A 25,724-nucleotide genomic window follows, 5' to 3' on the forward strand; every position below is an offset into this window, starting at 1 on the left:
ACCCCAAGATTGTCCTTTTCGTTTCTGCCTGATACTGTATCCCAAATAAAGATAAAATTAATATTTCAAAATTAATATATAGATATACTCCTGGAGAAGGCGATGGCAACCCACCCCAGTACTCTTGTCTGGAAAATCCCATGGACGGAGGAGCCTTGTAGGCCAGCAGTCCATGGGGTTGCTAAGAGTCGGACACAACTGAGCGACTTCACTTTCACTTTTCATGCATTAGAGAAGGAAATGGCAACCCGTTCCAGTGTTCTTGCCTGGAGAATCCCAGGGATGGTGGAGCCTGGTGGGCTGCAGTCTATGGGGTCACACAGAGTCAGACACAACTGAAGCTACTTAGCAGCAGCAGCAGCAGATATACTCCATTATTATATATTTCCTTCTGTCTGCATTTTCCAGTTTTGTTTGGTTTCTTGGGGCTGTATTTGGTTTCTCCCATGCAGGGATGACTTCCAGATTTCTTTTTATTAGGGAATAACAGCCTGCTCAGCTCACAGAGCAGACTGATCATTAAACTTGTGTTGATTTAAGAATTATTATTTAAATTAAAAACAAACATTTTATGAGAAAGATGAGTTCTAAGCCCAGAACACAAAATGTCTTTGGCGGGGTGGGGGTGGAAGCCCAATAATTTTAATAAACACATAAATCCCAAGGACACAAAATTAGGCTGAGTATTTTAAATATTCAATATCTATATATGGGTGATAGTAAAAACACTAAATTTCCACAGGAAGACTCTACTGCTCGAATGAACACCATATTCTAATGCTGCAGATTTAAAATATTCCTCTTGAAGAAGTAATTCATAGGACCTGGACCCCATTGTAGGCCTGTTCATGCTGATCATGCTCGGCCACCTCTCCAATGGACTCTGGACTCTGTGCTTAGTGCCTATGTAAACTACAATAGAAGGATAAGACCCCCTCTGGACAGGGGAATCTTGAAGATCACATTCAGGTTACTCATCGCCTAAAAGAAAACAGACTCTAGTCACCCCTGCCTCTGGAGAGGTCATAAATGCTTTCTGTATCTATGGAACTGCAGGCTTATTGATTATTAACTGTTTGAACACCTAACACTTGTAACACTTGAATAATGGGGTTATTGTGATTGTATTTACCCTTCCTTTGTTTTATGTAAGTCTCAAGGAAATTGGGGTGGTGGGTTCGGACACGTACACATGGGGTATAAAAGATTTTCACAAATGCTGGTTGGGGTCCTTGGCTAAGAGGAGACCTTGCCTTGGGCCTGTTAGGGGAAGCACACTGATTGAAACTGCCCACCCTGGCCAGGTACCATAGTAACCATTTGCATGAGTTGTTTTATGACAGGACATCCTGATAAGGAATACGGAACTAATAAGCCACCACCAACCAGAAGAGTTCAGGAAAGGTCTAAAGGAGATACCGCATGTCCGTCCACTTCCCAGAATCCCTCTCGCTGGCATCCATCTTGGCTAAGCAACGTGTGCACCACCAGGAAAGACTCTGAATTAGAATGATTGGTCAAAGGCCACCCGGAAACTAATCCCATCACCATAAAACCCGACATTGTGAGCCACGCGGCAGAGCAGTTCTCCTGGGTTCCCTTACCCTACTGCTCTCCACCTGGGTGCCCTTTCCCAGTAAAATCTCTTGCTCTGTCAGCACATGTGTCTCCTTGGATAATTCATTTCCGAGTGTTAGACAAGAGCCCAGTTTCGGGCCCTGGAAGGGGTCCCCCTTCCTGCAACAGGCCTGCCGGTGTAATAAACTGCACTCCACTATCTGCATCGTCATTCTGAGTGAGTTTGTTTCCCAGAACACGTGACTATAACACTCTCAAAAGCAAAGTTTGAATATATGATCTGTTTGCCTCTAGCTTCCAAATTACTTACATTCTTGTTAACAACAGACAAGTAGCTGACATGATTATATATGTACAAAATCCTATAGAATTTTAGAAAACACCACCAACTCCAGGAAATGCAAAGTGAATTCTCTAATAAATCAGTTGCTTTCTATATAGTAGCAATGAGCATTTGAAAATGGTATTTTTTCTTTGCATTCAAATGGATGCTTTTGAACTCTGGTGTTGGAGAAGACTCTTCAGAGTCCCTTGGACAGCAAGGAGATCAAATCAGTCAACCCTAAAGGAAATCAGTCCTGAATACTCATTGGAAGGACTGATTTTGAAGCTGAAACTTCAATGCTTTGGCCACCTGATGTGAAGAACTGACTCGTTTGAAAAGACCCTGATGCTGGGAAAGATTGACAGCAGGAGGAGAAGGGGACTACAGAGAATGAGATGGTTGGATGGCATCACTGATTCAAAGGACATGAGTTTAAGCAAGCTCTGGGAGTTGGTTAGGGACAGGGAAACCTGGAATGCTTCAGCCCATGGGGTCACAAAGAGTCGAACATGACTGAGTGACTGAACGGAACTCACTTGAACTGAACTCATTAAATATTCAGGAATAAATTGAACCAAAAAGATTTGTGGAACAAAACAAAGATCCAGACACAGACTTCCTCACATATAGACAAATGATTTTAAATCAAGGTGCCAATTCAGTGTATAAAAGTCATTAACAAACTTGGCTAGAATAACTGGGAAAAATAAACCTCACAACTAAATGCACTTTGATATGTAAAAATTAATGCAAAATGTATCAGTTTCTTAAAAAAAAAACCAGAACAACAGGAAAATATCTTCATGCTTCTAAAGATAAAGACTTCTTAGGATACAAAATCATAAATCATAAGAGCCAATAAAGGTAAACATGAGAGGGTAACAGGCAGGAAGGCTAGGGGTCTCCAAAGGGAGGAAATAGGCTGCTAAGTGTCAGACATTTTCTCTCTCTCTCTCTTAAAGGGCAGGAAGAAACAAACTATAAGTGTCAGATTTTTTTTTTTTTCCTTCTCTATACAAAATTAAAAGGAGGTTTCTTTTAAAAGTTCTGTGTTGCCACTAAGACACCTAGCTCCACCAAAATTTTACTCAAACCTTGAGCTAACCAATGCATTTTTCTTATGGAAATGCTTTTCTTAAGCTATGATAATAAACTATGTATTTACCCTGGGCTCTGTCTTCAACTCAGTTCTGCCTAAGACTCAGAACAGACTTGACAAACCAGTATGTTTTACTCATGCAAATATTCTCTTAAGCTATGTTAATGAGACTATGTCTTTGCTTGGAAACCTGCCTTTCTTCAAGATTCATGTCAATCATTTTATGGCCCAGGAAAACACCTTGAGCCAATGTTATCTCAAAATGTATGTTGTGCATGAGGAGCCACAAGTGATTTTGCAACCCAAGAAAATAAAATCTGTCACTGTAACCACTTTTACCCCATCTATTTGCCATGAAGTGATGGGACCAAATGCCATGATCTTAGTTTTTTGAATGTTGAGTTTTAAGCCAGCTTTTTCATTCTCTTCTTTCAACTTCAAGAGGCTCTTTAGTTCCTCTTTGCTTTCTGCCATTATGTGGTATCATCTGGATATCTGAGGCTGTTGATACTTCCGGCAACCTTGATTCCAGCTTGTGATTCATCCAGCCCAGCATCTCACATGATGTACTCTGCATATAATTTAAATAAGCAGGGTGACATTACACAGCTTTGACATACCCCTTTCCCAATTTTGAACCAGTCTGTTGTTTCATGTCTGATTCTAACTGTTGCTTCTTGACCTGCATATAAATTTCTCAGAAGGCTGATAAAGTGGTCTGGTATTCCCACCTCTTTAAGAATTTTTCCACACTTTGTTGTGATCCACACAGTCAAATGCTTTAGTGTAGTCAATAAAGAAGTAGATGTTTTTCTGTAATTCCCTTGCTTTTCCTATGATTCAACAGTTGTTGGCAATTTAATCTCTGGTTCCACTGCCTTTTCTAAATCTTGTACATCTGGACATTCTCGTTCACATACTAGTAAAGCCTAGCTTGAGGGATTTTGAGCCTTACCTTGCTGCAAGTGAAATGAGTGCAACTGCATTGTAGTTTGAACATTCTTTGGCATTGCCCTTCTTTGGGATTTGAATGGACGGTGGCCTTTTCCAGTCCTGTAGCCACTGCTGAGTTTTCCAAGTTTGCTGGCATATTGAGTGCCGCACTTTCACAGCATCACCTTTTAGGACTTGAAATATCTCAACAGGAATTCCATCACCTTCACTAGCTTTGTATGTAGTAATGCTTCTTAAGACCAACTTGACTTCACACTCCAGAATGTTTGCCTCTAGGTGAGTAAACACACCATCATGGTTGTCTGAGTCATGAAGATCTTTTTTGTGTAGTTCTCCTGTGTATTCTTGCCACCTCTTCTTAATATCTTCTGCTTCTGTTAGGTCCTTGCCATTCTGTACTTTATTATCCCCATCTTTGCATGAAATGTTCCCTTGGTATCTCTAATTATTTGAAGAGATCTCTAGTATTTCCCAGTGTTATCTGGCACTTTGGCAAACTGTATGAAAATTATATTAATTTGAACTATTTTGTGCTCAATGGTCTATTTTGAGAATGGTTGATTTTTATTCTGTGAGTCTACATGGTAAAGTGTCCATTTAAGTCTTCAAGGATTGCAAAGCCTAGAATCTATGTAATGCAAACTCATGAGGTAATATTTATAAGCCTGAAAACTGTGTGTCACAATAATTTTAATTCAACACCATGCCTTTAGCAGACTATTTCTCCTACTTAAAAATACATTTGGTGTTTTAAAATAATGATGCATTATTTAGTGCACATCTGCATATCTGAGATTATTGATATTTCTCCCGGCAATCTTGATTCCAGCTTGTGCTTTATTCACCTTGGCATTTTGCATGATGTACTCAGCATGTAATTTAAATAAGCAGGGTGATAATACATAGCCTTGACTTATGGCAGAATGTGAAGAACTAAAGAGCCTCTTGATGAAAGTTAAAAAAGAGAGTGAAAAAGTTGGCTTAAAACTCAACATTCAGATGTCTAAGATCATGCATTTGATCCCATCACTTCCAGGGCAAATATATGGGGAAATAATGAGAGATTTTATTTTCTTGGGCTCCAAAATCACTGGAGATGGTGACTGTATCCATGAAATTAAAAGTCGCTTGCTCCTTGGAAGAAAAGCTAGGACCCACATAGACAGCATATTAAAAAGCAGAGACATTACTTTGCCTACAAAGGTCCATCTAGTCAAAACAATGTTTTTTCCAGTAGTCATGTATGAATGTGAGAGTTGGACTATAAAGAAAGCTGAGTGCCTGGAGAATTGATGCTTTTGAACTGCAGTGTTGGAGAAGACTCTTGAGAGTCCCTTGGACAGCAAGGAGATCCAACCAGTCCATCCTAAAGGAAATCTGTCCTGAATATTCATTGGAAGGACTGATGCTGAAGCTGAAACTCCAATCCTTTGGCCACCTAATGCGAAGAACTGACTCATTGGAAAAGACCCTGATGCTGGGAAAGATTGAAGGCAGGAAGAAAAGGGGACTACAGAGGATGAGATGGTTGGATGGCATCACCGACTCGATGGACATAAGTTTCAGCAAGCTCTGGGGGTTGATGATGGACAGGGAAGCCTGCCGTGCTGCAGTTATGGGGTTGCAAAGAGTTGGACGTTATGGAGCAATTGAACTAAATAGATCTGATTTGGTGCTCAAGATGCAGTTAGCTTTTGTGCTAAGAATTTTATTAAAACAAATTCATTTTGTCTCCCCAATAAACCTTATAAAGTTGGTATTATTTTCCCTGTTTTCCAGACAGGACGTGTTGTTTTTGTGTGGCAGAGATGGTAAGAGGGTGATCCAGGACTCAAGCTTCAAAAGGGAGACTGCATGCCTCCTCACTCCAGGGCTCTTTGAAGCTGTTGACATCGTAAATGATTACCAAGTGCTGTGCTTAGTCGCTCAATCATGTCTGACTCTTTGCAACCCAAGGGACTGTAGCCCACCAGGCTCCTCTGTCCATGGGGGTTCTCCAGGCAAGAATACTGGAGCAGGTTGCCATGCCCTCCTCCAGAGGATCTTCCCAACCCAGGGATCAAATCCAGGTCTCCTGCATTGCAGGTGGATTCTTTACCATCTGAGCCACCAAGAACACTATACAAATTGGATTTTTTTTTTTTTTTTTTAATGCTACCTCTCTTCTTCCTTTGGAATTGTGAACAGCTCCCTTTGTCAATAACTATAATGTGACTGAACAGGCAAGACATCTGTTGTTATAAGAGTCAGGGTACACAATGGTGTACAAACTTGTGATCACCCCTCTTTTGGGATGTTATCTCTGAATGACATCACTTGAGGGGATGGACTGTCCTGAAGTGTGGATGCACTAGTCAGAATCCAGGGTTTTCACACTTGCCATCACTACTACAAAATATTAAACAAATTACCTGAGATTTCATTTAAGAGAATAAGAAGGAATTAGATAAGGAAAAGTATATGGAATAAACCCTTTAGATGTAATAAACATGAAAATAATCAAGTATTTTCCAAGGTTTATAAAATATACCAAGGCTGATCAGAATCATCAGAAATGAGTTCCAACCCACTTGACACTAACTGCATCCTTTGAAACAGCCCCTTCAAAAAAGCTGAACAAGCCCCTTCCTGACCCCACTCTCAATAGTGACAGAAAGAAAAGACTGCTTCCCACATAGGAACTGAGCTTCTGGCAGCACCTCCTGTTCCACCACCCACAGGAGCATTTTCCTTTCCTCTGGGATGAAAGGTCACTTCATAGGAACTCCACCCACTTCCTGGACCAGACTCCCTAACTGCTCCAGCTCCCACACCCAGTTTGCCTTTCAGGACTTCCTCCAAGGTACTTGCACAATTCAGATTCCAAAGGCAGCAAGAGGTGAGTTTCTATGTGGTTCCTTTCCTTGGGTTTCCCTGATAGCTCAGTTGGTAAAGAATCTGCCTGCAATGCAGGAGACCCAAGTTTGATTCTTGGGTAGGGAAGATCCCCTGGAGAAGGGATAAGCTATCCATTCCAGTATTCTTGGGCTTTCCTTGTAGCTCAGTTGGTAAAGAATCTGCCTTCAATGCAGGAGACCCCAGTTTGATTTCTAGGTAAGGAAGATCCCCTGGAGAAAGGATAGGCTGCCCACTCCAGTATTCTGGCCTGGAGAATTCCAAGGACTGTATAGTTCATGGGGTCACAAAGAGCTGGACATGAATGAGTGACTTTCACTTTGTTTTCCCTCCCCTGGGGGTCCTGGAAGAGGGCTTTGTGTCCACTCACCCTTGTACCTCAGGGTCTCAACTATAATCCCTATTTGTTGAACAGAAGGAGAGAGAGAGAGAATACAACCCACCACCTCACACATACCCCCAACTCAAATTACAAACCCAAACAGCCAGCAACACCTCCTCAGACCCTGCATTCCAGATGGGCCTCTCTCCCACTTCATTCAAACTCCTTCCAGGAGTAGCCTGTCTTCACCTCAAGTCCCTCCACATCTCCTGGATTCTCAGCCTTTTGCATTCTGGCCTCCTCACATCTGGAACCTGCTTCTTGGGTCACTGACACCTCCTGATTCCAAATCAAACAACAACTCTCCGTGGGCTCACCTTCTCATTTGCATTGAGCAGACCTGTCCTTTCTCAGGTCTCCACCCTGTCTCCTCCTCTCATTCCTTGTTGTTCACTGTGTGTCTCCTCTGCTTGCCTCCTCTCTCAGCTTTCTAAATATCAAGGCTTCCAAAAGGTTCTGATCTTGGTCCCTAAACATGCCTCACTCTCTCTGGGCAATCTTATCCATCTTCACAGATTCAACTACTACCTTCTCAGTGAAGAATACACTGGTGCCATTCCAGGTCTCTCCCTCAAATACCAGACTCTAACTTTCAATGACCTTTAGGATGCCTCCACCTGGAGGACCTGGACTTCAAGATAATAGAACTACAAGTGGAAAAGCTGGGATGGGAAATCATTGAGACTGAAATTTTCTCTCCTCACATGACTAAGAATGTTTATCCTGAAATCAGATAGCATCTGTTCCTATCCCTCTTTAGGTCATGCAAAAATATGTGATGGATTCTGATCATAAGGGCCAATTAACCATGTGCCAAGCACACAGCAAGCCAGCCAGCTTTGGAAACCCAACCTTGACCTAGTTTATAGTAGCAAAGGAACAGAACCTTTCACAAAGTCTTTTTAAAGTAATTAACAATCACTGTCAAGATGTGATACTGCTTTACTGAAAGACTGCTTCTGGGGATTAGTAATATAGCTAAACCCAAGAGGACACCTTTATAAAATAAGTTTCCAGAAAAAAAAAAAAAAAAGCACATATATCTTTGCAGTAAAAGACCTCTGCCTCTGAGTCTCAGCTTACTTCTCATTGGTAAATAGTGGAAGCCTTTGCCCACAGGCTGTGCTGTTTGCATTCAGATATTCATTGCTGCATTTCTGTGTGCTGCTGCTAAGTCACTTCAGTCGTGTCCGACTCTGTGCGACCCCACAGACATCAGCCCACCTGGCTCTCCTGCCCCTGGGATTCTCCAGGCAAGAATACTGGAGTGGGTTGCCATTTCCTTCTCCAATGCATGAAAGTGAAAAGTGAAAGTAAAGTCGCCCAGTCATGTCTGACTCTTAGCGACCCCATGGACTGAAGCCTACCAGGCTCCTCTATCCATGGGATTTTCCAGGCAAGAGTACTGGAGTGGAGTGCCATTGCCTTCTCCATTTCTGTGTGCAGCTTTTGATAAATGCATTTCATTTACAAAATAAACACTTAGAAAGTCACATAGCTTGAATCACTGAAAAGCAGACAGGAATAACAGAGAAAACACCCCAGGTGAGCAATGATACTGAATGAGGAAACAAGAGCTGAGATGACCCAGCATCATTCCTTAGAACCTCAAGTTCACAGACCAAACAAAGGCTGGCTAGAAGCATTCCCGTGGGTATTTCTGCCTTTTTTGTTTGTTTGTTTGTTTGTTTGTTTTTAAGATCCATTAAAACAGAGACTTTAACATGTGAAAAGAAAAACTGCCTGCAAAAACAAAGAAGACATTTTCTGAGATAACTTTGATCCTTTAATCAAATTACTGGATTAAACTCTTTGTATCAATAACTGCCTTTTATTGTCCTTGATCAAGTATTATTTTCACCTTATTATTACTAATCTTTTCTAAGCCATCACATTTGACCCTATCAAAAAAAAAAAATGGTGCAATAAATACTTGGCTTCTGTGGTAATACAATACATAATTTAGCTTATCTAGTCTATCTTTCCATGAGAGGTGACTGCTTCTGTTATGAAATGTGCTCACAGTAAAGGGAATCCTAGCCAGACACCTGGAACGCAGAGGGAGAACCACTTACCCAACCTGTTGCTGCTTCAGACCAACCTTGACGTGACTGTGGAGCCACTCATGACAGGTGTTACTCATGTTAACTCAGCCTCCCAATCACAGCCGCACCTTTCTCTTACAAAACACGACCTTTGCTGAAGGTAATAATACATCGCCAGGCTGAAAGGCCCACCCTAAGTCCCTGTGAAAAGGCCTTGAGGAGCAGGCACTCTGCTACTCCCTGGGAGAACTCTGACAAGACTGGTGAGTTACCTGAATGAAATCTTGAAATATCAAAGGCAGCAAGTCATCCATATGCCCAATGTCTTTGGAGAAATGATTTAAAATTCTTCCTACAAGAATAGGACAATATATTACTCATTTAAGAAAAACACCAATACAGTATACTAAACAGTGTCAGACTTTATTTTTGGGGGCTCCAAAATCAGTGCAGATGGTGATTTCAGCCATGAAATTAAAAGATGCTTACTCCTTGGAAGGAAAGTTATGACCAACTTAGATAGCATATTCAAAAGCAGAGACATTACTTTGCCAACAAAGGTCCGTCTAGTCAAGGCTATGGTTTTTCCAGTGGTCATGTATGGATGTGAGAGTTGGACTGTGAAGAAAGCTGAGCACCGAAGAATTGATGCTTTTGAACTGAGATGTTGGAGAAGACTCTTGAGAGTCCCTTGCACTGCAAGAAGATCCAACCAGTCCATCTTAAAGGAGATCAGTCCTGGGTTTTCATTGGAAGGACTGATGCTAAAGCTGAAACTCCAGTACTTTGGCCACCTCATGTGAAGAGTTGAGTCATTGGAAAAGACTCTGATGCTGGGAGGGACTTGGGGCAGGAGAAGGGGATGACAGAGGATGAGATGGCTGGATGGCATCACCTACTTGATGGACATGAGTTTGAGTGAACTCCTGGAGTTGGTGATGGTCAGGGAGGCCTGGCATGCTTGGGGTTGCAAAGAGTCAGACACGACTGAGTGACTGAACTGAACTGAACTGAACTGAATGCAAATATATGGAATTTAGAAAGAAGGTAACGATAACCCTGTATGCAAGACAGCAAAAGAGGCACAGATGTATTGAACAGTCTTTTGGACTCTGTGGGAGAGGGTGAGGGTGGGATGATAAGGGAGAATGGCATTGAAACATGTAAAATATCATATGTGAAACGAATCGCCAGTCTAGGTTTAATGCATGATACAGGGTGCTCCAGGCTGGTGCACTGGGAGGATCCAGAGGGATGTGATGGAGAGGGAGGTGGGTGGGGGGTTCAGAATGGGGAACACATGTACACTCATGGTGGATTCAAGTCAATGTATGGCAAAACCAATACAATATTGTAAAGTAAAATAAATTAATTAATTAATAAAAAAAGATATTACTCATTTTTTTTCTCTGATAGGAGCTTTCAAAGAAACAATTTATAAACAAATCAAAACACATTTTTGAAGTGTATATATTTAGGAACTTCCCTGTGGTACAGTGTCCCTAGTGCAGGGGACACAAGTTCGATCCCTGGTCCGGGAAGATCCCACATGCCACAGAGTAACTAAGCCTATGTTCCACAACTACTGAAGCCCCTGCACCTAGAGCCTGAGCTCCTCAAGAAGAGAGGCCACCACATGAGAAGCCCAAGCTCTGCAATGAAGGGGAGCCCCTGCTTGTCATAACTGGAGAAAACCCAAGCACAGCAACAAGGACCCAATGCAACTAAAAATAAATAAATAAATCTAAAAGAAGTATATGTATTAAATATTTAATATATTGGCCTTCCCATCATGGCTCAGTGGTAAAAATTCGACCTGCCAATGCAGGAGACACAAGAGACACAGGCTTAATCCCTGGGTGGGGATGATCCCCTGGAGAAGGAAGTGGCATTCACTCCAGTATTCTTGACTGGAAAATTCTATGGACAAAGGAGCCTGGTGGGCTACAGTCCATGAGACCACAAAAGAGTTGGACATAATTTAGCAATTAAACAACAAAATATATTACAAATTCAAATGAAAAAAGCTGATGTCAGTGGTAAAATGAAAGAGACAATAGGATGATACCTAAAGAGAAATAAAAATATCACCAAATGGCAGTGTCTGGGCAGTTGAAATAGAGTCCAGATTTTTAAAAGAATGGGGGAATATTGTCATTGTATCAAGAAGGGTTGGTGGATTTAGAATGCTCCCTCCTTTTAGATCCATCCCATCTAAGACTCATTCCAAGTGCTAAACCGGTAAATAAACAGTTGCAAAATATCTAAGTTAATCCTAAGTGTTACATTAATTTTGCTTTCGTTATCAAGATTAATTTTGTCAAGTGATATTCTTTTTTTTTAAATTTTATTTTATTTTTAAACTTTACATAATTGTATTAGTTTTGCCAAATATCAAAACGAATCTGCCACAGGTATACATGTGTTCCCCATCCTGAACCCTCCTCCCTCCTCCCTCCCCATACCATCCCTCTGGGTCGTCCCAGTGCACTAGCCCCAAGCATCCAGTACGATATTCTTTAAATAAACATAATTATAACCCCTCTGTACTTTTTTCCATCCAGATTGTTCATAGTACCTCACGTTTTGGGAAACTGTGGATTCTGACCATTTCCAAGTTATGAGTTTACTACTGGGATAAGTCATTATTTTCAGACATGTACCAAGTGTGACTAGCACAGACTTATGAAGAAGCATCTACGAAGATCAGAGGTATATAGGCAGGAAAACACAAATATTACTAAATGACTAAGGATTACTTATCATTGATTTTATTTCCCTTCTCAGAATCCATAACAACAGTCTATACTGAAGGCTATAGGATTAGATGATGAGAACTAATTTCTAGTAAATACTTGGTATGAACTAAAAATGCCATCCACCATATCAGTAAACAAAGGATGCTGCAGCCATCAGGACCCTGCACTCCTGCAAGAGTGGCACCCTGAGGAGACTCAGGATGAGAAAGCACAGGATACTGGCTTCAGATAGCAGAGGTGCCCATCAAAAGAACTGTTATAGGGAAGAACCAATTTTGACTCCACGTTGGATCTATTTCTTTGACTTTAGCCTTTGCTATTCATTGTTTTTGTCAGGGAACCCTGCCCCTCTGCCTGAATGTCAAACTAAAGTGGGTTTTTTTCAGCTTACAGGGAGACTTTCTGACTCTCAGCACCTGTGGATGGTCTGCAGAAAAGAAGACATTAATAAATACCCTCCTGTTTTGTACGATTAATGGCCTTTTGACTTTACTTCCTCACCTCCTTTCCTTCTTTTTTCAAGAAAAAAAAAAAAAAAAAGGTACCCAGACACCAATAATATAGTTATTTTGAGACATTAGTCTGCCTTCTTCTCAGTCTGCCAACATTCCAAATAAAGTTGCTATTCCTTGCCTCAATACCTCTTCTGTGAGTCTTACTGGTCTTTTGTGAGGTGAGGAGAGTGAGCTTGAACTCAGTAACAGTAACACTGCTATATGTGGTTCTCTCTTCATGACTTCACATACCAGAAACAAAGTCCACCATAAATTATCTATTACAAATTCTACTTTTGAGATTAAAGACAGGGAAGAATTCAATTTAATATACCACTAAAAGAGCAAATAATTGATGCCCCTAAACCTTTGGACCTATCTTTGCAGTACTTATTTGGGCTTCTATTTTCTTGAAGGAATGAAGTTCTGATAATAGATACAGGAGGGAGAGGAAAGATACACTGGTATACCCACTGCTCCAGGGTTAGTGACCTTGAACATTTAAACATGGCTCCAAATCCTTGAATAATAAATAAATCAGCATCTGGAGAGGCCTACAGGTCATAAACAGCCTGGTCAACTGTGGTCACAAGCTCAGAGGCTGTCTTAACAGAAATTCAGTCTCACTTTATGCTCCCAAATTTACTACTATAGTTTTCACATTAACAGGTAAAGTAGAGTAAATCACAGCCATAATAGCACAGACTCTTCCAATCACTTCCTCACTCCAGCTTCATAATAAGATGAAGAGTGTGAGCCTTTGTAGTTTGCCATCCTGTGCTCCACGCTGTGCCTGCACTAAACAACATGTGTTGAATAAATCTGCACAAGGTGCTGCCCTAAACAGTCTTCTTTAATCCTTGCAACAGTCTTGTGAAACAGGAAGGGCAGTGGTTATTCCCATTGAGAAAGTTCCCAGACACCATGTGGTCATCCACACTAAGGTTCATTAGGCACTGACTATGTGCTGTGTGCTAATGCATTAACCTGCTTAATGCCCACAACATCAAGATATCGGTAAGTGTGTGAACAGTATTCTCATTTTACAGGTAAGAAAATCAAGACACAGAGAAATTAAATAACTAGCACATAAGTATTAACATAACTACGACTGGCTATTACTATTAGTAACTAGCACCAGGACTAAACCCAGGAAGTTTGTTCTAGAGTCCATACTTATAACCATGACAATATCCTGCCTTGAGATTTGCCTGTCCAGTAGTATCTACCTACTTTACCTACTTTGGCCTTGATCGCACAGCTAATTGATGAGGCCAAGGCTACTCCTGTCCTCCCTTCAGTCACATCCCTGACTCGACAGGTCCTGTCAATCATCACCTGCAAAAACAGAGCCACCCTGGGCCTCAGCACAAGTCTAACCAACTGAACAGAATGGGCATGTGCGCTGATGCACTAACTCTTCACAGGAACCCAGGTCAGAAGGGTATCTTCCAAAGCAAGACAGGTCAAAGGCCTCAGGATGGAGGAAGCAGCCACTGGGAAACCTTTGGGGACACTCTTACTAATACTGAAGATCCACCTGCTATGTACCACAAGACCTCTTAAATATAATTAAAAGTCCATTGTAAAACTAGAGGGCTGATTTTATTGAAGAGGTTGTATACATTTCACTGATACTGTATTTTAATTAATTTTCCATTACCATTTAGATAAAACTCAAAACATGAGCACATGCCAGAGCTCTGTGGTCCCAGATATGGATGAGAAGTGAAAGAAAGAAACATACAGCCTGTCTTCTGTAGAGATGTTCCTGGAAGAAGGTCCTAACTAGTTAGCTTAACAGTATGTAACACAGCCAACGTTTCAACAGCTATCAAAAACATGTCAACACATTTCCATCATATGCTGCGTGTTTCATATGCCACGCAACAGATGGACACCTAAACCATCCTGCAAAGTAAACATTCATTTATCTTTATAGACACATAAATTGGAATAAAAGGTTACAGGCTCCTATATTCAGATTTTCTCTGATAGGAAAAATTATCAGTGAACTTTTTGTATAAAATGAATAAACACACACAGTGATTTTCTTCCAAGCATCTCTTCCATTTTCAAATACAAAAATGTAATTAGGCACTAAATGTGTTAATAAGACATATTCACTGAGAAACTTGGTGTCTGACTTACCTATTGGGTTGCTATTGAAGAACAATACGGGAGCTCTCAAAATGGACTCCAATATTTTGTTGTGCAAAGTTTGTGAAGAATTAACAAGGATGTAGAATATCAACAGAGACCTTGTGACGCCAAAAAGGATGGTAGACACAGTTAACCCTGAAATAAAAAACATCACTCAGCACAAGATTTCTGCCTTATCCTCAATGACACTAAGGCATGGTAGGCAGTTTGTAAAGATACTGTGTATTTTATTCTTTAAATAAAAATTGTATAGAGATCTACATATACAGAATATAGAATAAAAAACATATATATGTACATATATACGGAGAAGGCAATGGCACCCCACTCCAGTACTCTTGCCTGGAAAATCCCATGGATGGCGGAGCCTGGAAGGCTGCAGTCCGTGGGGTCACTGAGGGTCTGACACGACTAAGTGACTTCACTTTCACTTTTCACTTTCATGCATTGGAGAAGGAAATGGCAACCCACTCCAGTGTTCTTGCCTGGAGAATCCCAGGGACGGGGGAGCCTGGTGGGCTGCCATCTATGGGGTTGCACAGAGTTGGACACGACTGAACTGACTTAGCAGCAGCAGCAGTACATATATATATATAAAGTAGATTCTGTACGAGTTTAATGCTTTCACAAAATACATTTATAAAGAAAAATATAAAAATCACTGTTTTCCTCTCACTAAAAGAAACAACACAGAGGGGAAAAAATCATGTGTAAACTACAGTTTCAGTCTAGGCTTTCCTAAGTCAATTACAAGTTCTAATAAAAACTCACAAGAAAAATAATTATAAAAAGGAGTTAATCTTTCTTTCTCTGCATTTCAAATCTCACAATTTACAATATGTTCCATAAGCTAAAACTGAGGTATGCTTTGGTACCAGCATGTGAGTTAGCAGGGAACAAGAGAAATGATTTACCACTTCCTTGTAATTTACAAGGAAATTCATTTCCATGTAAAGTAGCCTCTTAAGAACCTACTGTTTAGCACAAGGAGCTCTACTCAAAGCTCTCTGGTGGCCTAGATAGGAAGGAAATCCAAAAAAGAGAGGATATTTATATATAATTGGCTCACTCTGATGTATAGTAGAAACTAACAAAATATTGGAAAGCAACTATACTGTAATAAAAATTAATAAAAATTTAAAATATTTAAAATAAAGTAGCTACTTCTATGCCCAAGTAGCTTTAAAGAGTATGAAAAGACAATGTTAAGTTGCAAGTGGACAATCTTTTAAATAACTGAATTGCAAGAAACTACAGATTATATTTTGACATGAGATAGTAAATCTAGACAAGTACCTAATCTCTCACTATGTGTTTGGGGGCTCAGTTCAGAATAAAGCATGCAATGCAGGAGACCTGGGTTCAGTCCTTAGGTTGGGAAGATCCCCTGGAGAAGGGAATGGCTACCATCTCTAGTATTCTTGTCCATGGACAAAGGAGACTTGCAGGCTACAGTCCTGTCCAAAGAGTTGGACATGACTGAGCGACTAACACTTGCACTTTCAAAACACTTGTAAATAAATACAATCATTTACATTTGTTTAATCAATAATAAAAATGAGCACTACCATGCATATAAAAATTAAAATAGCCCTCTGAACATCTCTTCAACTCACAGTGCTAAATATAGTGGGGATAACTTCTATAATAATTATTCCCTCAAGTACTGTTTTTCCAGTCAGCTAATACATCAGTGTTATTTAAATTCTGAAAGCTGTTCAAATTCCTGAATTCCATCAACAGGCATTTGCCTTGACCCACCATCCAAAATGAATGTGAAACAGAACCCCTTCCTTCCTCTTTAAGCCCCCATAATTCACAAATTCAGAAGTTAGTTAGCTAATGGATTCAAATTTCTTAGCAAGTGATCAGCAAAATAAACACCAAATTTCAATGAGTGCATTTTTACATAACTCGCTCTTTGTAAAAACTTTATAGAAGCATTTCCTGTGAGACTATTTAAGTTTTTATTTATTTAAAAAATTATTGGAGTAGAGCTGCTTTACAATGTTGTGTTAGTTTCTGCTGTACAATGAAGTAAATCAGCTATATGTATACATATATCCCCTCCCTCTTGGACCTCCCTTCCCTGTATGCCTCCCCTCTAGGTCATCACAGAGCACTGAATTGAACTCCCTGTGCTACACAGCAGCTTCCCACTGGCTATCTGTCTCACACATGCTGGTGTACATATGGCAATCCTAATCTCCCAATTCATCTTTCCCTCCTCCCCACCTCACCCTCTGTGTCCACACATCTATTCTCTACATCTACAACTCTATTCCTAGCCCTGCAAATAGGTTCATCTGTGCCATCTTTTTAGATGTCATATATATGCATTAATATAAGCATATTTTTGGCTTATATAAAAAGAGCGATTACTTTACTTTTAGTTTACTCTGTATGACAGACTCTAGGTCCATCCACATCTCTACAGACGACCCAAATTTGTTCCTTTCTACGGATAAGTAATATTCCAGTGTATATATGTACCATAAACGAAATGAAAAGACAGCCCTTAGAATAGGAGAAAATAAGGGTGAACTAAGCAACTGACCAGGGATTAATCTCAACAATATACAAACAGCTTATGCAGCTCAATATCCAAAAAAAAACAAACAACCCAAGCAAAAAATGGGCAGGAGACCTAAAGAGACATTTCTCCAAAGAAGACACCCAGATGGCCAAGAGGCACATAAAAAGATGCTCAACATCACTATTAGAGAAATGCAGATCAAAACTACAATAAGGTATCACCTCAAACCAGTCAGGATGGCCCTCATCAAAAAATATAAAAACAATAAAGGTGAGAGAGGGTGTGGAGAAGAGGGAACCCTCTTGCATTGTTGGTGAGAAGGTAAATTGATACAGACACTATGGAGCATTGTTCTTGTTCGGTCACTCAGTTGTGTCTGACTCTTTGTGACCCCCTGAATAGCAGCACATCAGGCTTCCCTATCCTTTACTATCTCCCAGAGTTTGTTCAAACTCATGTCCATTGAGTCAGTGATGCCATCCAGCCATCTCATCCTCTGTCGTCCCCTTCTCCTCCTGCCCTCAATCCCTCCCAGCATCAGGGTCTTTTTCAATGAGTCAACTCTTCGTATGAGGTGGCCAAAATATTGGAGTTTCAGCTTCAGCATCTCTCCTGCCAATGAATATTTAGGGTTCATTTCCTTTGGGGCTGACTGGTTTGGTCTCCTTGCAGTCCAAAGGACTCTCAAGAGTCTTATTCAGGACAACACTTCAAAAGCATCCATTTTTCTGTGGTCAGCTTTCTTTACGGTCCAACTCCCACATCTGTACATACTACTGGGAAAACCATATCTTTGACCATACAGACCTTTGTCAGCAAAGTAATGTCTCTGCATTTTAATGTGCTGTCTAGGTTTGTCATATCTTTTCTTCCAAGGAGCAAGCATCTTTTAATTTCGTGGCCGCAGTCACCATCTGCAGTGATTTTGGAACACAAGAAAATAAAGTCTATCACTATTTCCATTGTTTCCTCATCTAATTGCCATGAAGTGATGGGACTAGATACCATGATGTTCATATTTTGAATGCTGAGTTTTAAGCCAGCTTTATCACTCTCCTCTTTCATCTTCATCAAGAGGCTTCTTAGTTCCTCTTTGCTTTCTGCCATATGGGTGGTGTCATTTGCATATCTGAGGTGTTATTTTTCTGGGCAAACATGATTCCAGCTTGTGAGCCATTCAGGCTGGCATTTCACATGATATAGTCTGCACATATTAAATAAACAAGATGACAATATACAGCCTTGATGTATTCCTTTCCCTATTTGGAAGCAATCCATTGTTGCATATCTGGTTCTAAGTATTATTTCTTTATCTGCATACAGGTTTTGCAGAAGGCAGGTAAGGTAATCTGCTTTTCCAGTATGGAGGTTCCTTAAAAAGTAAAAATAGAACTACCATACGACCCAGCAAAGCAAAAGGATAGGTCACTGAGAGATGAACTCCCCAGGTCGGTAGGTGCCCAACTTGCTACTGAAGATCAGTGGAGAAATAACTCCAGAAAGAATGAAGGGGTGGAGCCAAAGCAAAAACAATACCCAGCTGTGGATGTGACTGGTGATAGAAGCAAGGTCTGATGCTGTAAAGAGCAATATGGCATAGGAACCTGAAATGTCAGGTCCATGAATCAAGGCAAATTGGAAGTGGTCAGACAAGAGATGGCAAAGAGTGAACATCAACATTCTAGGAATCAGCGAACTAAAATGGACTGGAATGGGTGAATTTTACTCAGATGACCATTATATCTACTACTGCAGGCAGGAATCCCTCAGAAGAAATGGAGTAGCCATCATGGTCAACAAAAGACTCTGAAATGCAGTACTTGGATGCAATCTCAAAAACAACAGAATGATCTCTGTTCATTTCTAAGGCAAACCATTCTATATCACAGTAATCCAAGTCTATGCCCCAACTAGTAATGCTGAAGAAGATGAAGTTGAACTGTTCTGTGAAGACCTACAAGACCTTTTAGAACTAACACCCAAAAAAGATGTCTTTTTCATTATAGGGGACTGGAATGCAAAAGTAGGAAGTAAAGAAACACCTGGAGTAACAGGCAAATTTGGCCTTGGAATACAGAATGAAGCAGGACAAAGACTAATAGAGTTTTGCCAAGAAAATGCACTGGTCATAGCAAACATCACCAGATGGTCAACACCAAAATCAGATTGATTATATTTTTTGCATCCAAAGATGGAGAAGCTCTATACAGTCAGCAAAAACAAGGCCGGGAGCTTTGAACTCCTTATTGCCAAATTCAGAATTAAATTGAAGAAAGTAGAAAAAACCACTAAACCACTCAGGTATGATCTAAATCAAATCCCTTATGATTATACAGCAGAAGTGGGAAATAGATTTAAGGGATTAGATCTGATAGACAGAGTGCCTGATGAACTCTGGATGGAGGTTCGTGACATTGTACAGGAGACAGGGATCAAGACCATCCTCATGTAAAAGAAATGCAAAAAAGCAAAATGGCTCTCTGAGGAGGCCTTACAAATAGCTGTGCAAAGAAGAGAAATGAAAAACAAAGGAGAAAAGGAAAGATATAAGCATCTGAATGCAGAGTTCCAAAGAATAGCAAGGATAGATAAAAAGCCTTCCTCAGCGATCAGTCAAAGAAATACAGGAAAACAACAGAATGGGAAAGACTAGAGATCTCTTCAAGAAAATTAGACATACCAAAGGAACATTTCATGCAAAGATGGGCTCAAAAAAGGACAGAAATGGTATTGACCTAACAGAAGCAGAAGATATTAAGAAGAGGTGACAAGAATACACAGAAGAACTGTACAAAAAAAGATCTTCATGACCCAGATGATCCCAATGGTGTGATCACTCACATAGAGGCAAACATCCTGGAATGTGAAGTCAAGTGGGACTTAGAAAGCATCACTACAAACATAGCTAGTGGAGGTGATGGAATTCCAATTGAGCTATTTCAAATCCTGAAAGATGATGCTGTGAAAGTGCTGCACTCAATATGCCAGCAAATTTGGAAAACTCAGCAGTGGCCACAGGACTGGAAAAGTTCAGTTTTCATTCCAATCCCTAAGAAAGGCAATGCCAAAGAATGCTCAAACTACCACACAATTGCACTCATCTCACACTCTAGTAAAGTAATGCTCAAAATTCTCCAAGCCAGGCTTCAAAAATACATGAACTCTGAACCTCCAGATGTTCAAGCTGGTTTTAGAAAAGGCAGAGGAGCCAGAGATCAAATTGCCAACATTCATTGGATCATCAAAAAAGCATGATTGTTCCATAAAAACATCTATTTCTGCTTTATTGACTATGCCAAAGCCTTTGACAGTGTAGATCAAAACAAACTGGAAAATTTGGAAAGAGATGAGAATACCAGACCACCTGATCTGCCTCTTGAGAAATCTGTATACAGGTCAGGAAGCAACTGTTAGAATTGGACATGAAACAACAGACTGGTTCCAAATAGGAAAAGGAGTATGTCGAGGCTGTATATTGTCACCCTGCTTATTTAACTTAGATGCAGAGTACATCATGAGAAACGCTGGGCTGGAGGAAGCACAAACTGGAATCAAGATTGCCAGGAGAACATATAAAAAACCTGAGATATGCAGATGACACCACCCTTATGGCAGAAAGTGAAGAAGAAATAAAGAGCCTCTTGCTGAAAGTGAAAGAGAAGAGTGAAAAAGTTGGCTTAAAACTCAACATTGAGAAAACTAAGATCATGGCATCCAGACCCATAACTTCATGGCAAATAGATGGGAAAACAGTGGAAACAGTAGCTGACTTTATTTCTGGGGACTCCAAAATCACTGCAGATGGTGACTGCAGCCATGAAATTAAAAGATGCTTACTCCTTTAAAGGAACATTATGACTAACCTAGATAGCATATTAAAAAGCAGAGACATTACTTTGTCAACGAAGGTCCATCTAGTTAAGGCTATGGTTTTTCCATTAGTCATTAGTCATGTGGGAGTCTGACTATAAAGAAAGCTGAACACTGAAGAATTGATGCTTTTGAACTGTGGTGTTGGAGAAGACTCTTGAGAGTCTCTTGGACTGCAAGGAGATCCAACCAGTCCATCCTAAAGGAGATCACTCCTGAGTGTTCATTGGAAGGACTGATGTTGAAGCTGAAACTCCCGTACTTTGGCCATCTTATGCAAAGTACTGACCCATTTGAAAAGACCCTGATGCTGGGAAAGATTGAAGGTGGCAGGAGAAGGGGATGCCAGCGGAACATGAGATGGTTGGATGGTAACACGGACTCAATGGACATGATTTTGGGTAAACCCCTAGAGTTGGTGATGTACAAGGAGGGCTGGGATGCTGCAATCCATGGGGTTGCAAAGAATCAGACACAACTGAGGAACTGAACTGAACTGATGACCCAGCAATCCTATTACGCGGGTACCCTGAGAAAACCATAATTCAACAAGACACATGAACCCAATGTTCATAGCCGCACTATTTACAATATCTGGGACACGGAAGCAATCTAAATATCCATCAACAGATGAATGGATAAAGAATATATTTAAAATTTTAGGTGAACATATGCATTAAATAGTATTTAATGCTATATATATTCTAAACATTCTTGTGTTAGTATTAGTTAATATTAGTCTGGAAAGCCAAATGTTAAAATAATCACACAGTCTAGAGGAGATAACTTGTAATCTCAAGGTAAGAAAGAGAGGGAATCTAATCCCAGACACTGGATCCCCCTGTTTAGCTTCTCAAGTAATTAGTGAAGCCCAGGAGATGAGCAGTGTGGTGAAGGGAAGTATGCATACCTGGGAGGCAATAATGCTTTTATTTGGGGCCCATGCTGCCGGAGGTTTTCATCTAAGATCAATAAAAGCCAAGGCTTATTTGGACAGAACTGGAATAACCTGAACCACAGGGTGAGGATCCTTTTCTAATCCCCTTGCCCATCCATATAACAATATCAGATTTAGCTAAAACAACATATTAGAATAAACAATTGCCACGTATATCCAGTGGCTGACTTGCTGAATGTGCAATCCTGGTTTAACTACCAACATCCAGTGCAGAGTAAATTAAGAGTCTTCATTCAACCCCTTTTCTTCTAGTAGGTCTTTAAAATAATAATTCTAATCAATTCTCAGAGTAAATGCAACTCAGACAGTTAATCTGTTAAGACATTACTGAATTACTCTGGAAGCCCTCATTGTTCACAGACTCATTGTAAGTACCCTAAACTCTGATATAATAGAGCAGATGAGTCAACTTTACCTGAATAAACTCTTAAGCACCAGTTCAGAATGATCATCGTATTTACATCTTCTTTTACTAATGCCCCAGAATACAGGTCACTTTGTACATCCGTCCTATGGAACAGGGAAGAAAAAATATTACACTATACATAAACATAGAATTTACACAAATGTAAAAAAAAAAAAAATTACCTCAATTTGAGAAACATGTTTCATGCTGGAAAGTGTTTCCCAGCTCACAAGACCCTCTGTGTGTCTCCCTTTTAAAAATCTGAATGATGATTTTCAGTTCTCAAAACTGTCTATGAAGAGAGACTTAGAAAATGAACTTATGGTTGCTGAAGGGGAAGTGATAGGGAGTTTGTGATGGCCATGCACACACTATATTTAAAATAGATAACCAACAAGAATTTATTGCATAGCACATGGAACTCTCTCAATGTTTTGTGGCAGCCTGGATAGGAGGGGGACTTGGGGTAGAATGGATACGTGCATACATATGGCTGAGTACCTTCATTATTCACCTGAAACTATCACAACATTGTTGACTGGCTATACTCCAATACAAAACAAAAAGTTCAAAAACAAAAAAGAAAACAAATTGTCTGTGGAGAAGCTGTTAAAGAGAGGAACATGGGGAGAGACCAGGAAGTGATCACACTCCACCCACAAGAAGTTTACTTTTTCTTCAAGGAAATTACTGGATGGTCCTAAGTGGAGGTTAAACAAGCCCCACCCCGGCCCAATTTCTCAGCACTTTGGGTCAGACCAGGAATCACTCACCAGAATGCAAGCCACCAGTCCTGCAGGACATAGGCAACCTGGAACAGGAAACAGCAATCATTCACACACTGACATTACTGAGCCCTCACACCCTGCTCACTAGCATGGGGGATAGAAAGGCTCCAGAACACAGAGATGGTCCTTCTGGCTCAGGTCTGCACCAAGCCCCACACTCCAGATGACCACAGGTCAGGGGAGGGCATGATACATTTTAATATCTTTAAAAGAGATCCCCTTTTCCCCAGAAGACACTGCTCCCCACATGTAATGTCAGTCAGTTCAGTCACTCAGTTATGTCTGACTCTTTGCGACCCCACGAACCGCAGCATGCCAGGCCTCCTTATCCATCACCAACTCCCAGAGTTGACCCAAACCCATGTACATTGAGTCGGTAATGCCATCAATCATCTCATCCTCTATTGTCCCCTTCTCCTCCTGCCCTCAATCTTTCCCAACATCAGGGTCTTTTCAAATGAGTCAGCTCTTCATTAATGTATTTCAATACAAATCCAAATAGACTGAAAGATGGAGTAATAACTTTTGTGCCAGCCTTGTTTAGTCAGACAATGGCCTGGAGAGCAATACCTGAGGCTTCCAGGAGGAGTAAGAAATTCTGCCTCAGGTCAGCAAGGTCAGCTCCTGCCTGAGTTTCTAGCCTGCAGACCTGCCTTCCTGATTTCAAATTCACCCAGCTAGAATGCACAACCTCAGCTGGTTTTTCAAAATAAATCTCTTAATACACATATCTAAAAATAATTATAAAATAAATACAGTATAAATAGGATGTAACTATCAATCTGAGTGCACAAACCAAAATAAATGCCCTTACGTACCTGAGCTGCGATGTTGACTAGAATAAGGAAGGTGATGACGGGCCAGCCAGCACCAGCTGTGAAGTAACTCTTATAGGTCTTAAAACCAACTTTTCCTTCCAAATAGTCCTCTAGAGGTAGTGTAACCTGTATATTCTCAGTCTGGAAGGGGAAAATGGCAGTGAGAGATGAAATTTTAAATGATGAACTCCACATTTCAAGAATTCAACAATGGCATCACTGCAAAGCTGTGGGAAACAGAGACACGTCTCACACACTGGTAGGAGAACAAGATGGTCCATCTCCTATGAAGAAGGGTGTGGGAATATCTGGCCAAACCACATAGGTGTTTACCCAGCTATCCCACTACTAGGAATCTATTAGAAATAAGGAAACATCATTTGCACAAGGTTATGCACTGCTGGATGACTTTGCTTAAAGTCAATCATGACTGTCAGCACAAGTACAGCCTACCTGATTCAAGGACAAATGCAGAATTTTGTTCTAAAATAATACGTAAAATGATATGGAATTAATGTAACTCTCTAGATGACTTGTATCACTCGATGATAGAAAGTTTAAATGTAGTTGGGGCTCAAAATATTAGACAAATGCAGTAAACTGAGTTCACACAGTGGGTTAGAGTCGTGAGAATCTGGATAGCAGGGGGACTCTTGATCTGAGTCTATTTGGTTCTTAAATTTCAGAGAGTGATTCCTAAGTTTAGACACCAAATGACTAATCTGAATGCTTATCAGAATTATCCAGGCTCCTGGGTTTGGATATTGAGAAATATCTGTTTATGTTATTAAGGAAGATCTAGTGCATTTCTGTCTGGAGGACTTAAACTATATTATACAGTTACAGGAGGCTAGGATGTCTGCAGTGCTACGCTGGCCACTGGGATTCAAGGTGGGTAAGATGTGGTTCTTGGTCTTCACTGGTAAGAAAGGTGAAGATAGAAAATAACTCCAAAGTGTCTACCATGTGTCAGGTCCTTTCCACATGTTACCTCTGACAATAGGGCAAAATACTACCATCAGTCACCTGCAGTGCCAGACATTCCAGCATATAGGAAAAGAAGCTGATTTAATGTGATCACAGGAGGCCTAAGGGTGTCTTCACATTAAGCCTCTGGATGCATAAGGGACCCTGGGGGCCACCAGAGCAAGTAGGATGTAACTATGGTAAATTGAAGAGTTCTTATTTCAGTGTGAGCCACAAGCACGCAGAAATTCACAGCAGTGCACCCACTCCTGGTCCCCACAAGATTCTCTAACCTACACCCAAAGGGGAACTCCAAGCAGGCTTGCTCCTTTCATGTTCTTCTATCCATTCCATGGAATAAGACTTTGGGAACCTTAGGGCCTACTTTGGGACAAATAAAGATGTCATGAGCAGAGCAGACTGATGGTCCATGAGGCCACCAAGAGCAGACAGACTTAGGCATCCTGCAGGATAGAAACTCACATCTTGGTCTTCTGGAGCTGCATCTTTTAAGGAGGGTCTGGGAGATGGTAGAGACTGAACCAAAGACTCAGAGATCAGAGTAGCAGTTCCTAGAACTGGAGATGATGCAGGCTGCTTATTTCCCTTCTCAAAAAGGGAAAAAATATCTACCCCAGATTCCAGGAACTCAGAGTAAGTCCCCTTTTCCACCGTTTTGTCCTAAAAT

At 40.6% G+C, this 25,724-nt stretch overlaps 1 protein-coding gene across 1 annotated transcript in view; it reads right to left on the reverse strand.

Moving 5' to 3' along the window:
- The window catches only part of LOC113888446 (multidrug resistance-associated protein 4-like), a 392,537-nt gene that overhangs the window by 86,461 nt on the left and 280,352 nt on the right, over positions 1-25,724 (reverse strand). Inside the window, 5 exon segments of the mRNA XM_027535574.1 lie at positions 9,551-9,630; positions 14,683-14,829; positions 22,474-22,568; positions 23,238-23,275; positions 24,071-24,211. Coding sequence (XP_027391375.1) covers positions 9,551-9,630; positions 14,683-14,829; positions 22,474-22,568; positions 23,238-23,275; positions 24,071-24,211 — 501 coding nt within the window.

Source organism: Bos indicus x Bos taurus, unplaced genomic scaffold (genome assembly GCF_003369695.1).
Source record: "Bos indicus x Bos taurus breed Angus x Brahman F1 hybrid unplaced genomic scaffold, Bos_hybrid_MaternalHap_v2.0 SuperScaffold_100136, whole genome shotgun sequence".
Taxonomy (NCBI): Eukaryota; Metazoa; Chordata; class Mammalia; order Artiodactyla; family Bovidae; genus Bos; species Bos indicus x Bos taurus.